At 38.9% G+C, this 18,378-nt stretch overlaps 1 protein-coding gene across 20 annotated transcripts in view; it reads left to right on the plus strand.

The window, feature by feature from the left end:
- The window catches only part of TBC1D31 (TBC1 domain family member 31), a 95,808-nt gene that overhangs the window by 59,904 nt on the left and 17,526 nt on the right, over positions 1 to 18,378 (plus strand). For 9 of the 20 annotated variants that reach the window (XM_055348708.2, XM_019032459.4, XM_055348706.2 and 6 more), the window contains 5 exons: positions 945 to 1,080; positions 4,828 to 4,920; positions 11,479 to 11,619; positions 12,967 to 13,161; positions 15,424 to 15,562. In XM_055348708.2, the coding sequence (XP_055204683.1) occupies positions 945 to 1,080; positions 4,828 to 4,920; positions 11,479 to 11,619; positions 12,967 to 13,161; positions 15,424 to 15,562 (704 nt within the window). The remainder of the gene's footprint in view (positions 1 to 944; positions 1,081 to 4,827; positions 4,921 to 11,478; positions 11,620 to 12,966; positions 13,162 to 15,423; positions 15,563 to 18,378) is intronic. The other 11 variants (XM_031013689.3, XM_055348712.2, XM_063709457.1 and 8 more) reach the window with 3 other exon arrangements.

Consider the following 18,378-nt stretch of genomic DNA (forward strand, 5'->3'; position numbering starts at 1 on the left):
TATAAATTAGTTGAATAATTTTTATGTTCTTTCATTTTTTCATTTTAGAAACAACATTATATATAGGATTACCCAGCTGTAGCATTTCTATAAAGCAACTATTAAGTTAATAAAAAGAATCTTTATATACCACTTTTCAAAAAAAATTGCTATGTAGTAAAATGTAATTCTAAAGCTATGCTGAATATAATATAGCTTTGCACGGATTAATGTTCTTGAAGGACATTATTTAGAAACATTATTCTATAGAGGGCAGAAATGCTTTGTAGTAGAATGCTAGGTACATCACCTTTAGTGGAGTATAATTTTTTTAATTGTGTTTTAAACATATCTGTGTGACCTGACAGTTGTAACATAGAATGATTATGTCATTACCCATTTAACACTTTGGAGGACAGGGTAATGAGTATTAAATGCGTATTCAAAAGTATGTTAGCTGGGTGTGGTGCCACATACCTATAGTCCCAGCTACTAGGTAGGATCACTTGAGCCCAGGAGGTCAAGGCCAGCCTGGGCAACATAGTGAGACCCTGTCTCTTAAAAAATAAAAAGAAAAAACTTAAAAATAAATACATAAAAGTATGTTAATAAGGTAAAATGTGTAAATTAAGTAAAGTAATGGGATAAACATTGAGACTAAGCCCAATAGTTGGGAAACTCACTTCTGTGTTTATTGATTCTTATTCTTAGATGGAACTTTATGTAACAGATTTATAGTGTGGGTTAAAAGGAATTACTGAACTGAGCCAGTGAGCTTTCTACTAAAATTCTCAAAGCATAAGTATACGTCATCTTTGGTAACGGTGGAGCAGTTCTGGCATTCTTCTTTCAAATAAAGGATATCAATTGTATTGAAATGATCAGCATGGCAGACCTGTTATGAAAAAACTAAATCATATTAGGAATTGCTGTATTTGTTCCACTTGATGTATTTTGTATTTAAGGCTAGCTGCTGTGAAAAGAGAGCTGAAAGTAAAGGAAATGCACTTACAAGATGCTGCAAGAAGGCGTTTTCTGAAGCTTCAGCAAGATCAACAGGAAATGGAACTAAGAAGACTGGATGATGAAATTGGGAGAAAGGTTTATTATTCTTAACTTAGTTCTCATACATCATCTCCATTTACTCTCACTTAAATGTAATGAACACCTTCAAATTAAATAATATTCTTAGAGTCCACCATGAATACTAAATAGCCGCTTTAATTTTATTTACTTTTCCCCTCAGCTTTCTCATTCTCTTTTGTATTTCATGAATGGCTAAATATTTAAGAAATGCCAGGGAAATTAGTCAAGTGTCCTTGGTGACTATTTCTCTAAAACTAGAAATATCAGTATCAGCCATTAAGTTTTGTTTTTTTTTTTTTTTTTTTTGAGACAGTCTCGCTCTGTTGCTCAGGCTGGAGTGCAGTGGCGTGACCTCAGCTCAGTGCAACCTCAGCCTCCCGGGTTCAAGTGATTCTCCTGCCTCAGCCTCCCAAGTAGCTGGGATTACAGGTGCACGCCACCACACCCAGCTAATTTTTGTATTTTTCTTAGAGACGGGATTTCATCATGTTGGCTAGGCTGATCTCAAACTCGTGACCTCAGGTGATCTGCCCACCTTGGCCTCCCAAAGTGCTGGGGTTACAGGCATGAGCCACCAAGCCCGGCAGTTAATTTTTAATTAGGGGACATATTCTTTTTTCATGTAAAAATTATCTGTGGCCAGTATAAAAATAATTTCCAGTACAAAACATACAGAATTAAAAATTGACCTTCTCCATTAGTTCTCATATCATCCCCAGAGAAACACTATTAAAAAATGGTTAATTGGCTGGGTGCGGTGGCTCATGCCCGTAATCCCAGCACTTTGGGAGGCCGAGGCAGGCAGATCACCTGAGGTCAGGAGTTCGGAACCAGCCTGGCCAACGTGGTGAAACCCTGTCTCTACTAAAAATACAAGAATTAGCTGGGCATGGTGGCAGGCGCTTGTAATCCCAGCTACGCAGGAGGCTGAGGCAGGAGAATTGCTTGACCCTGGGAGGTGGATGCTGCAGTGAGCCAAGATCATGCCACTGCACTCCAGCCTGAGCGACAGAGTGAGACTCAGTCTCAAAAAAAAAAAAAAAAGGTTAATTACATAGACTTTCAGGTATGTTCTATAGATAGAGGAGTAATTATAGTCATGTTTTCCTATATTTATACAAAAATGGGATTATTCTCATTATACATTGTTTTTGTAACCTGCTTTTTAAAATTACATATGCTGAATATCTTTTCATATTTGTTATATGTGTATCTATTTCTCTTTTTGTGGTTGTATAATATTCCATTGAATTAATAGCTTATTTAATCCTTTGCTATTGGACATTTCGGTTATTTGCAGTGTTTTGCAAATAGCAAAACCATGCTACATTGTAAAAGTCTTTGAGAACTTGCACACATACTTTTGTTGAGTAACTTCTAAATTATGCCAAATTGTTCTCTAAAAATGAAACAGTTTCAGCTGTTTTAAGTCTGTAAGAGTACCCACTCCCTAGTATAGTCAATTGTACTGCATCAGTCTTAATATTTGCCAAGCAGATAGATGACAAATAGTCTATTTTAATTTGCCTTTTTTTATTGTTAGTGAGGTTAAGTATCTTTTCTGTTACTTATCTTCCATTTGTAGAATTACACATTACATATTTGTATCATTTGTCCATCTTTTTGTCAAGTTAGACTTAACTTTCTGTCAGGTTAGCTTACTTATTTCCAAAAGACAAGTCAATTGTCCCAACACCATTTGTTGACTATTATCCAAGTCATTTGCCAACTGATGGTTTTTACATATTAAATTCTCTTACATATTTGATCTCCTTCCTTGCTTTTTCTATTCCTAAGCCAGTACCACACTGTTTGAATGACAGTAGCTTTGAAGTGTTTTACTAACTAGGCCTAGTTCTCACTCATTAGTCTTCCTTTTCAGAGTTTTCCTCAGTATTCTCAAATGTTTATCATTCCAAGTAGACTTTAAGAATTGTTTCACTTTTGGAATTCTTACTTCTCCCAATCCTATTGGAATTTTTATTAGGATTGCTCTGACTTTATGCACTAATTTAGAGTTTCAAGCCTAGTTTTGATAAAATACTAAGTATTTTTTAAGTCTTTTTTTTTTTTTTTTTTTTTTGAGACAGGGTCTCATTCTGTCACCTGGGCTGGAGTACAGTGGTGCGATCCTGGCTCACCACAACCTCCACCTCCCGGATTCAAGCAATTCTCATGCCTCAACCTCCTGAGCAGATGGGATTACAGGTGCCTGCCACAACACCCATCTAATTTTTGTATTTTTAGTAGAGACAGGGTTTCACCATGTTGGTCAGGCTGATCTTCAACTCCTGACTTCAAGTGATCTGCCCACCTCGGCCTCCCAAAGTGCTGGGATTACAGGCACCTGGCCTAAGTCTTTCAAAGTATTTTTAATTCAATAGTATTAGAAATCTATCATCTCTTTATAGCATGATACTTCTTGTTTTGTTTAAAGCTTGTTAATTTTAAATTGGTTTTCAAAATCCAAGATTTCTTTTAATTTCTCGTCTAGTGAATGAGATTGATATTTCATTACTGTAGAAAAGTGTATGTTCTTCCCGCAAAGTAAGCTCAGAACTCTGATGTCTTTATTCCAAACCCCTTTGAAACAGGAGGAGGCATTTTTTGGTCCAAGAATTCTATAAACTCCTTTCAGCAACATGATCTGGCCTCCACCTACCCTTCCAGACTCCTGTCCTCCCAGCTACCTGTTCTGATGTTGTGCTCTGACCCTGCCAAACTGCAAAAGCTCTTCTCATGGTTCAGACTCTAGCAGGAAAGGCTGCTTGAATCTGAAGTGACAAGTACATGTGACTGTGAACATCTGTTAGCAGCAAGCAAAGCTGATCGGTTTTTGCTGTGGCACATAGCTGTTTGTATCTCTGAAAATTCATAAGCAAAAGAGCTCTGTAATTGAAATTCCTAAAAAACATGATTTGCTAGGCCACACCTCTCCTCCACTTCCTGGCATTATTACTGTTCTTGCTTCACACAATCAAGCTTCCCCCAACCTTTGAGCTAGCTCCTTTCCCAATAACCTCTAAATTGAACTAGTCCTGGTCCATGTTTCTCTTTTAGTCTTTGGATATATATGTTTGCACATCCAACTGTATTTTCATTTAGTGTTTCTCCTATTTTAGGTATTCGATAGCATGTCTTTTACCATAATGACAATATCTAACATTTCACCTTATATCTAAGATCATTTCTAAGAGTCTCTAGAGAGTGCCATATCCCATATCCAAAGCCTCTAGTATATAGGAATAAAAAGCCTCCAACTAATCAAATTTTGGAAATAGGTGAACTCTAAATTAATTCACTTGGAGCAGAACACATACAGGTTGAACCGTCTGCAAGAAATTTAAACCTAGAATTGTTAATTGTCAAACCATACTTATAAAAGTAGAGAAGTTTAGTCAAAAAGAGCATTAAATAAATGTTATATTTTTATCTACCCCAGATTTAAATTGCTCAAGTTTTTCTAACTCATGATATTAGTTACTGTAATACTGTAAGAACTGCTATCTGTTCTTCCAGTCTGAGTAGATGGGCATATGGTATTGTGCTTTTTATTTTTAAATTAAACTTAACTTTAACTGAGAGATTATTCCTAGATTCTGCAGTGAATATTAATCTTTGTCTGTTACTTTGGTTTCAAAAACCCAATTGCTGTTATTTTAAATACTGTTAGTAGGTCGTTCAGATTACAGGATTACTAAATATATTAAAAATTATTTTGTAAATTCTTTTTGGTATTTACAGTTTGTTGTTTGGCCATAGGTATATATGAGAGATCGAGAAATTGCTGCCACAGCCAGAGACCTAGAAATGAGACAGCTGGAACTCGAATCACAAAAGAGACTTTATGAGAAGGTATAATTCAGTTATTTCCAACATAAGAAAAGCAGGTTTTGGCCAGGCTCAGTGGCTCAAACCTGTAATCCCAGCACTTTGGGAGGATGAGGTGGAAGGAGGATCACATGAGCTAAGGAATTCCAGACCAGACCTGGGCAATATAGTGAGACCCCATCTCTACTAAAAGTTTAAAATTTAGCTGGTTATGCTTACCTGTAGTCCCAACTACTCAGGAGGCTGAGGCAGGAAGATCACTTGAGCCCTGGAGTTCGAGGCTGCAGTGAATCATAATCACATCACTGTACTCCAGCCTGGGCAAACAGAGCAAGACCCTATCTCCAAAAAAAAAAGAAGGAAAAAGAAAAGCAGGGTTTGTATAAACCCATTTTAGACTGTATTTATTCATGGTTTTCTAGTGTTCATTTTATTCACTTTTTAAGCAGAATATAGTGCCATGCAGGATTGTAAGGTAGCCAAAATGTCTGAATGTACAGTTTGTTGTAATTATTTAATTCATGTTTCTGTTAGCAGCTTAGTCTAGTGTCTGAAGCACCAGATGTAGGCCCCAGATTTTGCCTCAGGATTTTTTACCAACTTACTAAATTTTCCTGTAATTACGTAATAGTGACTACAAAATTATCTCAATACCTCACAAGGATCCTGAAAGGTAAATCAGTCAGGAGCTGTAAAGTACTTTCTTTCTTTATTTGTATTTTTATGTATTTATTTTTGAGACAGTCTTACTAAGTGCAGTGGCACCGTCTCAGCGCACTACAACCTTCACCTCCCCTGCTCCAGTGATTCTCCCACATCAACCTCCCCAGTAGCTGGGACTACAGACGTGCGCCACCAAGCCTATCTAATTTTTGTGTTTTTTGTAGAGATAGGGTTTCACCCTGTTGCCCAGGCTGGTCCCAAACTCCTGGGCTCAAGCAATCTGCACACCTCGGCCTCCCGAAGTGCTAGGATTACAGGCATGAGCCACCACGCCTGGCCTGTAAAGTACTTTAAATTGGAATCTTCTGGAGTTAACTCAGCAAATATCTGCTTAGTACTTACTATTCAGTTTTCAAGACACTGGAAAAAAGGAGCTTTGTTAATATAAATTTTTATTATTTAGGAAGAATGTTTTGTTACTCATTTAGTGTTGAAACTGTAAGTTTTCACTTCTTTCAGCCCATTTAAAAAGTCAGACCTTTTAGCCTGGGCAACACAGCAAGACCCCATCTCTACTAGAAATACAAAGAAATAGCCAAATGTGGTAGTGCGTACCTGTGGTGCCAGCTATTCAGGACGCTGAGGTGGGAGGATCACTTGAGCCCGGGGGACAGAGGCTGCAATGAGCCAAGATTGTGCACTTCAGCCTGGGTGACAGAGTGAGACCCTGTCTCAAAAAAACAGTCATACTTTTAGTTTGAAATTAGTGATAACTGTGAATTCACAACACATAACATATATGTTTGATATCCACATTAGGTGAGATTTAAACCATATAGCATCCATTTACACCTATAACACTTTTAAAATCTCCACACTGAATTTCTTCTAGAACTGAGCAAGGGATTTACAGTTTGGCTGAGTCTCCCATGATTCGGAATTAGATGTAATTCATTTGGACTAAGCTAAACTTTACTATATTTTCTTTGGGGGTGGAGGATAGTGGCAATCGAAGGGTATAATTTTAGAACTAACAGGGAATTTGCAAGAAAAATACTAAGAATTTCCAGATATTTGTCTCTCAGATTTTTAAACACTAGCATTCTACTAAATTTGCTTTCTCTTCCTCTTTTTCTCACCTATGCACATATATACACACAAACATATACACACACAAACATATACTTGTTTTTCTGAACTGTTACAGACCTGATGCTCCTTTACCTCTAAACACTTCAGTGTATATTTCCTAAGACCAAGGAATCCTCTTATATAACCACAGTACAGTTCTCAAAATCAGAAATTAACATAAGATGATCTGATATATAAACCTTTTTCAGATTTGATCCGTTGTATCCAAAATGTCCTTTAGAGCAAAAGAAAATCTGAGATCTCATCCATTGTTTTGTTGTTGTCACTTTAGTCTCCTTTAAAATAAGAAATGTTCGTGACTCTGTCTTTGTATTTTATGACATTGATATTTTTTGAAGCATGTAAACCAGATAATTTGTAGAATGTCCCTTAATTAGCATTTGGCTGTTGTTTCTTCATGAGAAGATTTAAGTTACCCATAGGAGTGCATAACTTTAATCTGTGGCATTCCTGCAACAGAAGTTATGTTTTGAGATGGAGTCTCGCTCTGTCACCCAGGCTGGAGTACAATGGCGCGATCTCGGCTCACTGCAACCTCTGCCTCCCGGGTTCAAGAAATTCTCCTGCCTCAGCCTCCCGAGTAGCTGGGATTACAGGTGCCCACCACCGCACCTGGCTAATTTTTGTATTTTTAATAGAGATGGGGTTTCACCATATTGGCCAGCCTGGTTTCGAACTCCTGACCTCAGGTAATCTGCCCGCCTCGACCTCCCAAAAGCTGGGATTACAGGTGTGAGCAACTGCTCCCAGCCTATGCTGAGTTTTTTTTCTGTGTATCAGAATGGGAGGCAAATGTTTGTTAATCTCTTTTTGCTGTCTTTTGAAGGAATTATTTATTTAAACAAACCAACAGGATTAGAGAAGAGTTAAACTGTTCATCAAAACAAATATATGAAATCCTGAACTGTATCTGGTCAGTTAGGTACGGATGTGCTGCCACTACCTTTTTCAAATTGGCTGTAGTGATTGCCACTTTACCTGCCCAATTTATCTCTTACATTAGGTTGATTAAATGTGTCTATTTCTAAAGAAATTATGTCCCAGAAAACCAACAATATTATGATTACCTCCACATGAGCTCAACATTCCATATGTATCTAATTTGAATCAAATTATTGTTCAACAAAAGAATGAAACTAAGTATAAACTAAAAGAAACAAGTAAATACTAACCTGTACTCCAGATCCCATCCCCTCATAATCTTCTAGGACCTCATTTATCAAGTCTGTTTTCTATCTGTCTTTCACATGTATGTACCTTCTTCTTCGCATAATACCAGTCTTGCAAAGATTGCTATAAAGATTAAATGAGTTAATATGTATTTGTCTGTGTCAGGGGTCCCCAAGACCACCCTCAGGTTCAGTGATTCACTAGGACTCACAGAACTCCAGAAAAGCTCTTATATTCATGGTTACATTTTATTATAGTAGAGGAATACAGATTAAAATCAGTAAAGGTAAAAGGCACATGGAGTGGAGTCCAGGAGAGACCAGGCAGAAGCTTCTAGTTGTCCTCTCCCAGTGGAGTTGTACAGACAGCATTTAATTTCCTGCAAAGATGTGCGACAGTATGTAAGACTATTGCCTACCAGGCAAGCTCACTCAAGCCTTGGTGTCCAGGGTTTTACTGGGGGTCATGTAGACATGGAGTGTATATGTGGCTGACTTTAGTTACTTTCTCTACAGCCCCTCCAAAGGTCAAACTGATAGAGCATGGCCCATGGTTCCCACCAGATCCCATAATTTAGGATAAACCAGCTGGCATGGCCAATATCTCCAGGTATACAGACACTCTTATCAGGCAGAGTATTCCAGGGGCTTAGAGATTATCTCCCAGGAACTGATCAAGGGCCAGTCTTTTCTTTAGAATGTGCAGGTTTTGAATTACTCAGGCCTACTGATTAACCCTTTATTGCACAGTGTCTGATGTATGATACATATTGGATAGATACTAGTTTCCCTCTTTTCCCTTTGGCCTAAAAAGCTCTATTATTTTAAAAAGCTAATGGACAACTCCAGTATGCACACGTCGTCCAATATGTTTCTTCATACCACTACCCAATCTTTGATCCTCTTCACCATTTTTAGAGTTCCATTGTTTCCTCTTAGTCCTTAATCTCTACACATACATGATTTTACTTCTTTATGGAATAGCTGAAATTCTATGTTCTGCTTTTCTTCTTTGCTTAATAAAATTCTTTTTAAAATTCTTTTTCCAAATGGCTACATATTTTTGTAACTGTTATTGGTAGTGGCTGCTGGTGAACCATAACTTATTTAAGCTTTCTTCTGTTGTTAGATGTTTAAGTGCTTTACAATTTTTGATAATAAGCATCTTCACATATATATCTTTTTGCATATAATTGAAAGATATTTTTATTTTTAGCAAATTATAAAGGTAATTATGCTGTCTATAGATGATTAGAAAAGTAGAAAAAAATCCCTCGAGAAATAACAACTGCTAATGTCATTAATAGTGATATGAGATTATTTGGTACATACAATTTGTATTTGGCTTTTTTAACCTACATTTTCATGAAAGCTGTTTACTATCCTTCTCCCAACTACTGTACTTGTTAGCATTTACTCTCCTATATCCCTGCCCCTGGCAGCCACGAAGCTACTTTCTGTGCCCATGGATTTGCCTATTCTGGATATTTCATATAAATGGAATCATACAATGTGTGATTTTTTATGACTGGCTTCTTTCACTTAGCATGTTAAGCATCTTTTCATATGTTTATTGGCCATTTTATATTTTCTTTGGAGATAGTGTGATTAATGTTTACTTAAAGTATGTATGGGTCATATTTCTTGTTTTGTTTTGTTTTTGAGACAGAGTCCCACTCTGTCACCCAGGCTGGAGTGCAGTGGCGTGATCTCAGCTCACTGCAACTTCTGCCTCCCGGGCTCCTGCAATCTTCCTGCCTCAGCCTCCCAAGTAGCTGGGACTACAGGCGCACACCATCACACCCTGCTAATTTTTGTAGTTTTTATAGAGAGGGTTTTACTATGTTGCTCATGCTGGTTTCAAACTCCTGGGCTCAAGCAGTCCTCCCACCTTGGCCTCCCAGAGTGCTGGGATTATACGTATAAGCCATTATGCCTGGCACATATTTCTTTTTTTTTTTTCAAACAGTCATGTGATTTTTTGTTGAAAACTAGACATTTTAAATACAATGCTCCTCAACTTATGATGGGGTTATGTCCTGATAACTTATAGAAATATTGTAGGTTGAAAATTCATGTAACACCCTGATAGACCCATCATAAAATCAAAAAATCATTACGTCAACTCGAAGACCGTCTGGAATATAATGTGGCAATTTTGGAAATAAGATTGTCTCCCCTCCCCAGGGTTTCTTCTTGTTTCTTTGCTTAGTGACTTTTCTGAACTAATTTTGAAAGTCCCTATTCTTTATTGTATATAACCACTGATGTCTCTACTCAGGTAGTTTGGGGGTCAGCAAATGATTGAACAGAGATTTTAATAGATTCTTTGAACCAGTAAGCTTCTAGTAGTTGTTGAGGGGCTCTGTGTGCATGTTAGGGCATGCCTTTATCACTCAGCTAGGCAGTTTATACTTTTTAGATTGCGCTTCCTGGTTATGCAAAACCTCAGAGTTGACCAGAAGTGTGAGATCTTAGGTCTTTCTCTGGTCTGAGAACACAGCCCTTAGCATATGCACAGCCTTACACATGCACGTGACCTTCCAGGAACCTATCAGAGCTTTTTTAAGCCTCATGTGGACATCTGATTCTCCAGTTTTTCCTGTTAAGCTTTTTACTTAGCCTATTGGTTGCTCTTCTAAGATCTACTGCCCCAAGAAGCCAAGATACTCAACAGTTTGCTCTAATTGTTTTCAGCAACTTCCCCAGGGATAAGGCTATTCTGCACTAGGTGAGCTCTGAGTGAGATCAAAAAAGACAGTCTTAGGAGTGGTCTTTCAGGGAACCACCAGACAGGTCAAACAGTGACAGTTCTCCGGCAATGGTGGTTTGAAGGAGCTCCGTCCAACCCCATTTTGCTTGGCTTCCTTCCTTGGCTTCCAGGCTGCTGGTTTTCAAGACTAATGCGTAGGCTGGACATGGTGGCTCACACCTGTAATCCTAGCATTTTGGGAGGCCGAGGCAGGCCGATCACATGAGGTCAGGAGTTCGAGACCAGCCTAGCCAACATGGTGAAACCCTGTCTCTACTAAAAATACAAAAAAGTTAACCAGGCATGGTGGCATGCACCTGTAATCCCAGCTACTTGGGAGGCTGAGGCAGGAGAATCACTTGAACCCGGGAGGTGGAGGTTGCAGTGAGCTGAGATTGTGCCACTGCACTCCAGCCTGGGTGACAGAGTGAGACTCTGTCTCAAAAAATAAAAAGACTAATGCATAGCTTGGGAGTGGGGTGGGAACAGGAAAAATGCAAGATGAAATGTCGGAGAGCTAGCTGTTCTTACCAAGATTCAGCCATTTTTATAAGTAAATGCTCCCCAGATAGCTCCAAGCCTTTGGTTAATTTCCAGAAGGCTGAAAAAGTTCATTTTGACATTTTTTTTTTAATCAGTGTTCTCAATGCTTTTATGGATGAGAGGATTTCCAGGGGTCCTTACTCTGCCATTTTTGCTGATGTCTCCAGTCTTTGAATTTTACTTTGAAAATTAGATGATTACAGCTTTTATTTGTGTGCATATTACTATTCTGAAAAAAGTCATTTTTGTATTCTAGCGTTATATAAATTAGTGATTTTTTTTTTTTACAAATGATTTTAACAGAATCTTACTGAAAATCAAGAAGCTGTTGCAAAAGAAATGCGAGCAGATGCAGATGCCTATAGACGAAAAGTGGATCTTGAAGAACACATGTTTCATAAGCTGACAGAAGCAGGTGAAACCCGGAGCCAGAAAACTCAGAAGGTAAAAATATGATCCATTTAGTGTACATGCAGAGGAGAAATTTTCATCTGTCACCCTCTTAAGAGAACAAAATCGAAATTAAACTCTGTGAAGTTGAGTTAGTTTGTTTCTTTGCTTCAGTTGTCACAGTTCCTAGAATCTCACATTGCTTCCTTTTATATATGGGATGCTTACTTCACTGACAATCACATGATATGCATGTCTTTTTCCTACAGTTTGAGGAAATACAAAGGAATTTCCTCAAAGAAAATACAAAGGAATAGTGACTTACAAGAAAATACAAAGGAGTAGTGACTTTACAAATTATACTGTCCTTCTGTGTTCTGCCTCTGAAATTGTCCCTGAGTTGATTAGATTCAAAGCATCAGGTCCCTGCATGGTATGTAAGCCAGCACTTCCAAGTGTATTGTGTGGACTATTAACTATTATTCAATAAGATGGGGGATGGTCAAATAAGTATAAGTATTGGAAATGCTGTCTTAAAGTGAGGTATTTTTCATGCCAAATTTGAGGATACTGTACATTTGTGAATATTTAAGAGAATTTCCAAGATGTATTTCAGAGAATTTCTTAGGGAGTACGCTTTCAGAAATGCTGACTTAAGTGAATTGAAATAGAACTTGAGACTTTCAAAGAAGAGCTTTCTCTATTATCTCTTTAACAAAATGTTAAATGGGTATGTGTACCAGTCTGCTCCTATTCCAAAAACCAGGAATAGTGTACCGTAGATACCTTCTGTTGTACAACAGTCTCTTAGGTGATTTCCTCAAGATATTCCATTTTTTTTTAATAGGCTTCTGTCCAGTCTGTTAAAATGGGCTCTTCTTCAGAGTCTCCTCTTCAGAGTGCTGAAAACATGGAAATTGTTGAATCCCACCCATACCCTAGCCGATAAGTTCTTAACCTTGGCTGTAAATTAGAGTCACTTGAAGAGCTCTTTTTTGTTTTTTGTTTTTTTTTTGTAGAGATGGAGACTTACTCTGTCACCCAGGCTGGAGTGCAGTGGCACAATCTCAGCTCACTGCAACCTCCACCTCCTGGGTTCAAGCAATTATCCTGCCTCAGCCTCCCGAGTAGCTGTGACTACAGGCGCGTGCCGCCACACCCAGCTAATTTCTACTTGAAGAGCTTTTTAAAGGTGCTGGTACCCCGCTGTCCAGTGATTGGTTTAATTGGCTTGTGGCAGGGCCCAGACATCAGCTTATTTTAAACATTCCCAGGTGATTCTAATATGCAGCCGGAGTTGTGAACAACTGCCCCAGACACTTGGATACATTGAATGGTTATACCTTCGTTTCATGTACTAGTAGTTTGACCTTGTTTCTGAAATGTATAACTTTTTCCTAGGTGATTAAAGAAAATTTGGCAAAGGCTGAACAAGCATGCCTAAATACTGACTGGCAGATTCAGTCTTTACATAAACAAAAATGTGATGATCTACAACGAAACAAATGTTACCAGGAAGTAGCCAAACTCCTTAGGGAAAACAGAAGGAAAGAAATAGAGATAATAAATGCAATGGTGGAGGAGGAAGCCAAGAAGGTAAAAAATAGTGTTATAAACTTTTTAATATCAAGCATTGATTTTTTTTTTTTTTTTTTTAAGAGACAGAGTCTCACTTTGTTGTACAGCCTCAAAATTCAAACTCGGGGCCTTAAGCAATCTGCCTGCATCAGCCTCCCAAAGTGCTGGGATTACAGACGTCAGCCCCTTTATCCAGCCTAAGCACTGAAATTTTGAAATAGTACAGAGTCAAATGACAAAAGCATCATACCAAGTTGTTTTTGCTGGAAAAGATAATCTGATTTTAATAGGTGTTTGTCAGAGACGTCGTCTAATATTGATTCTACCTAAAAATGACTAAGCGTCTTTCTCACTTACATTAGTGTGCTTCAATTTCTCAACTTCCTGGATTTTTGTTCTGGCTGATTGAATAATATTAGTACTTTAATTTAGCTAATTCTTTATACTTACAATGTAAAAGATGCTGAATAGGTAGAAATGGTACATAGCTGCTAGTAACAAAACCCCAAATTACAGTGACTATGAACAGGATAGAAATATAGTCTGGAGGTAGGGAGTCTAGGGTTAGTATTGTGGCTCCAAGGTTATCAGGGAAATGCCATGTTTCAGCCTTTCTGCACCTCTTCTTAGTGTATGGCTTTCATTTTCAAGGTTACCTTACCATCCAAGATGACTCCTGGAGTTCCAGCCATCACATACACATTCCAGGCAGCAGGGAGAAGAGAGAGCACAAGTGCGAATGTTCTGCCTCCCATCTGAGTCAAACTCCCTTCTAACTTCTTTCCAGGAGTTCCATATCATATTTCAAGCCACATTTGTCAGCAAAGGATGCTGAGAAAAATAGTATTCTTCACAGGGAGCATTATCATCCCAAATAAAATAAAGATTCTGTTCCTATCAGTTAATAAGATAGCTAAATATAAAAACAAAAGATTCTACTGCTAAAGAAGAATCAAAGAATGGAGTCCGAGGAGGTAATTAATAGTATATGTCACACGTGTGTATCTTTTGGTTGATCCTCGCAAAGACTCTGGGATCTGTGCTCTGGAGATATTATCGCAGGTACCATAGACTTTCCTAAGGACCCTGAGGAGCTGGGGAAAGATCAAGATCTAGATACCTGGCTTAATTGCTTCTCTCTGTTGCTGTATCACAATGTCTATTCTGAAAGCTGGCTTCTTACAGTGTATTTCCTTCAAGTCACTATTCCAGATTCATTTTCCTCCTACCCCATCCCAGTGGCATGGAGCCTTATCTTATAACCCTTCCATTCTAGGACAGGAAAGAAGGGCTTGGAGAGGGTGGGGGTAATATCCAGAACCCTGAGGCTGTTCTCAGGAAAACAGGGGTGGAAGCTCACATTCTCATCATAAACATTGCTGACACTAGGGCTATACTGTGTGAAATTCACTGCTGCTGGACTTTGGGTAAAATGGTACTTTTAAGAATTGGCTGAGAATCATTGTAAGGGCCTTTCACGTTCTGCAGAAATCCTTCCTTGTGTCTAGTGTCTTGTGTTGTAAAGCTGACTTGACTACTGCGTGGCCTTGGGAAATCGCTCAGAATCAGCCCCCTCATCAGTAACATGAAAGGGATGGATTTCTGTGATCCTTCCTTGCCCTATTTTGTGATTTTTTAAAAAGTTTTTGTTATTTAATGCATTATTATTTCTATAGCATAAAAATTATGTGTTTCCATGTAAAAGCTGCAGCTTTTCCAGAATTTTGGCAAACTTTAGGAGTTGGATTTTAAATTTATTTTAGTTACCTTCTGAGCTAATTTTAAGATTATTATTTTCTCATTTTATGGAGAAGAAAATAAGGGTGAATAGAAATCACTTGACTTCCCTGTGGTCATTATGTGGACCAGAGCTGGGCAAAGAGTTCATTCTCTGAATTTTGTAGATTTTACTATTAAGATAGAGCATTCAAATTAAATAAAATGCAATTGCCACTAATACAAAACTAGCTTAGTCTCATAAGATTTGAGATTTGAAACTTATTGAAATGCATTATTATTTCAGCAACTATTGGGATATAGTTGTGTGCTTTGTGGCACTCTGCAATACTGGGGGTTGGATAAAACCTGCCTCTGCTTTCAAGGCTCTTAATAGCCTTGGGCCAACACAGGCACCCCAGTTACCATAACACCAAACAGATCCTACTTGCCATGGGAATATAAAGGAAAGTGGATAGAGAAGACAGAAGGGGCTCATTCCACTGTGAAATGTGTATTACTATACTTTTTATGTAATCTTTTTTTCCATTTATTTGAATTTAGTGGAAGGAAGCTGAAGGAAAAGAGTTCCGTTTGAGATCAGCAAAGAAAGCTTCTGCTCTTTCAGATGCGTCTAGAAAGTGGTTTTTAGAGCAAGAGATAAATGCGGCTGTAGAACATGCTGAAAATCCATGTCATAAAGGTGAGTGTCTGAGAGGCCTTTCTCTCCATGATGGTACAGATTTATTCTTTTAGTAGGGTCTATTAGTATGATTTTTTTTTTTTTTTTTTGAGATAGGATCTTGTTCTGTCACCCAAGCTGGAGTGTAGTGATGCAATCATGGCTCAGTGCAGCCTCGATCTCCTGAGCTCAAGCAGTTCTCCCATCTCAGCCTCCCAAGTAGCTGGGACCATAGGCGTGTATCCCCACACCTAGCTAATTTGTCAAATTATTTGTAGAGATGAGATCTCACTATGTTGCCCAAGCTGGTCTCAAACTGCTGGGTTCAAACCATCCTCCCGCCTTGCCTCTCAAAGTGCTGGGATTATAGTCGTGAGCCACTGTGCCTGGCCAGTGAATAAATTATTGGGATGTATTTTGGCACTTCTATTCAATCTACTGCTCAAGTAAAAGGTAATCACTGGTTACCATATTTTTGGTGGGAAAGGGTGGGCTGAAACAGAGTCCCAGTCGAGGAAAAAGTTTGTGCAGACTGTCCTGTGGAGTTCTGTTTGATTCTGTTGCTCCAAGGTAAAATATGTACTTTGCCAAAAGCTGGTCCTCAGAACAACAGTATATTCAAGTATCACATGGAAACTTCTCATAGGATTTGATCCAACTTTAGGTTTCGATACAAGGCTTACAGTGGCATCAACTGAAAAATCAAAATTATAATTTAAAACCGTAAAATACCCTGGAGGCTGAGGCGAGAGGATCTCTTTGAGCCCAGGAGTTTGAGGCTGCAGTGAGCTATTATCACGCCACTGAACTCTAGCCTGGGCAACAGACAAGACCCTGCCTCTTTAAAAAAAAAAAAAAAAAAAAAAAGCCATTTCCAAAAATTATAGAGTACAGTTAACAAGGAGCTTTTATTTTACTGTGTTTTATTTTGTTTCAGCCTTTTATAATGTGTATACATTGCTTTTTAAAATAATAGCTTTGTTGATACGTAATTCACATGCCCTATAATTCACCTTTTTTCTTTCTCTTTTTCTTTTTTTTTGAGACAGAGTTTCGCGCTTGTCTCCCAGGCTGGAGTGCTGTGGTGCGATCTCAGCTCACTGCAACCTCCACCGCCCAGGTTCAAGTGATTCTTCTGCCTTAGCCTCCTGAGTAGCTGGGATTACAGGCCTACACCACCATGCCTGGCTAATTGTTTTATTTTAGTAGAGATGGGTTTTCGCCATGTTGGCCATGCTGGTCTCGAACTCCTGACCTCAGGTGATCCACCCGCCTCGGCCTCCCAAAGTGCTGGGATTACAGGCGTGCCCAGCACCGCACGCAGCCTAATTCACCTGTTTAAAGTGTATTATTCAATGTCATTATATTATCATGTACTAAAAAATACACTTACATAGTCATGCAGCCATCACCACAAGCAAGTTTAGAGCATTTTTCAGCACTTCAAAATAAACCCAGTACCCATTAGCAGTCACTCCCCATTTCCGCTCACTCCCCCAAGCCCCTGGCAGCTACTAACTACCTTGTGTCCATTCACCTATTCAGGAAGTTTCATGTAAATGTAATCATGTAATATATGGTCTTCTGTGTCTGGTTTCTTGTGCTTGGCGTAATGTCTTGAGATTCAACCATGTTGTAGCATATGCCAGTACTTCATTCCTTTTTATTGCTGAATAATATTCCATTGTGTGGATATTATGTATTTTTTTAATCTATTCATCAGTCGATGGACATCTGGATTCTTTCCAATTTTTGGCTTCATGAATATGCTATGTGCATTACTTTTTCATTTCACAAATTTGAAGAGTGAAAATATAGGTTAGGTCATTTAATTATGCCTACCTTTTTTTTTTTTTTAAAGACAGAACTTCACTCTGTTGCCCAGGTTGGAGTGTAGTGGCACGATCTTGGCTTACTGCAACCTCTGCCTCCTGCATTCAAGAAATTCTCCTGCCTCAGCTTCCTGAGTCGCTGGGACTACAAGCGCGTGCCACCATGCCCAGCTAATCTTTAGTAGAGATGGGGTTTTGCCATGTTGCCCAGGCTTCTCTCGAACTCCTGGCCTCGAGTGATCTGGCCACTTTGACCTCCCAAAGTGCTGGGATTATACCTCACCCGGCCAAATCATGCCTACTTTTAAAACCCCTCGTTACTGCTCATACTTGAGATTTAGTGGTCCCAAATAGCACCAAGAGTACTTCAGGGAGGTGGAGAGGAGTAGAATGTGACTCTGCACGAATTAAATATTTAAAACTGGCTTATAAAAGATACTAATCATGGGAGCTGTCACTTCTCCCTCACCCTCTCACACTTACCCTTGTTTTTTTTTTTGGTTGTTTGCTTTTTTGAGACGGAGTCTCGCTTTGTCGCCAGGCTGGAGTGCAGTGGCACAATCTCGGCTCACTGCAACCTCCACCTCCTGGGTTCAAGCGATTCTCCTGCCTCAGCCTCCCAAGTAGCTGGGACAACAGGCGCCCACCACCACGCCCAGCTAATTTTTGTATTTTTAGTAGAGACGGGGTTTCACCATGTTGGGCAGGGTGGTCTCGATCTCTTGACCCTCATGATCCTCCTGCGTGGCCCTCCCAAAGTGCTGGGATTACAAGCGTGATCCACCGCACCCAGCCTTACGCTTGTTTTAGAAAGAAAAATAGAAAATCTTTAGAGAGCTATCTATGTAGAAATAGAGAAAGGTAGGAAACTGTGAAAAGCTTTCGTCATCAGTAGTTTTCCTACACCTTTGCCCCTCTGCCTCCATGATGTCTTCCCTCCGTGCTAAATTTTTTTTGGCAGACCAGTCAACCATGTATGTTTTTTAACCTTGCTGAATTTCACCA

Source organism: Gorilla gorilla, chromosome 7, assembly GCF_029281585.2.
Source record: "Gorilla gorilla gorilla isolate KB3781 chromosome 7, NHGRI_mGorGor1-v2.1_pri, whole genome shotgun sequence".
NCBI classification, from domain to species: Eukaryota; Metazoa; Chordata; class Mammalia; order Primates; family Hominidae; genus Gorilla; species Gorilla gorilla.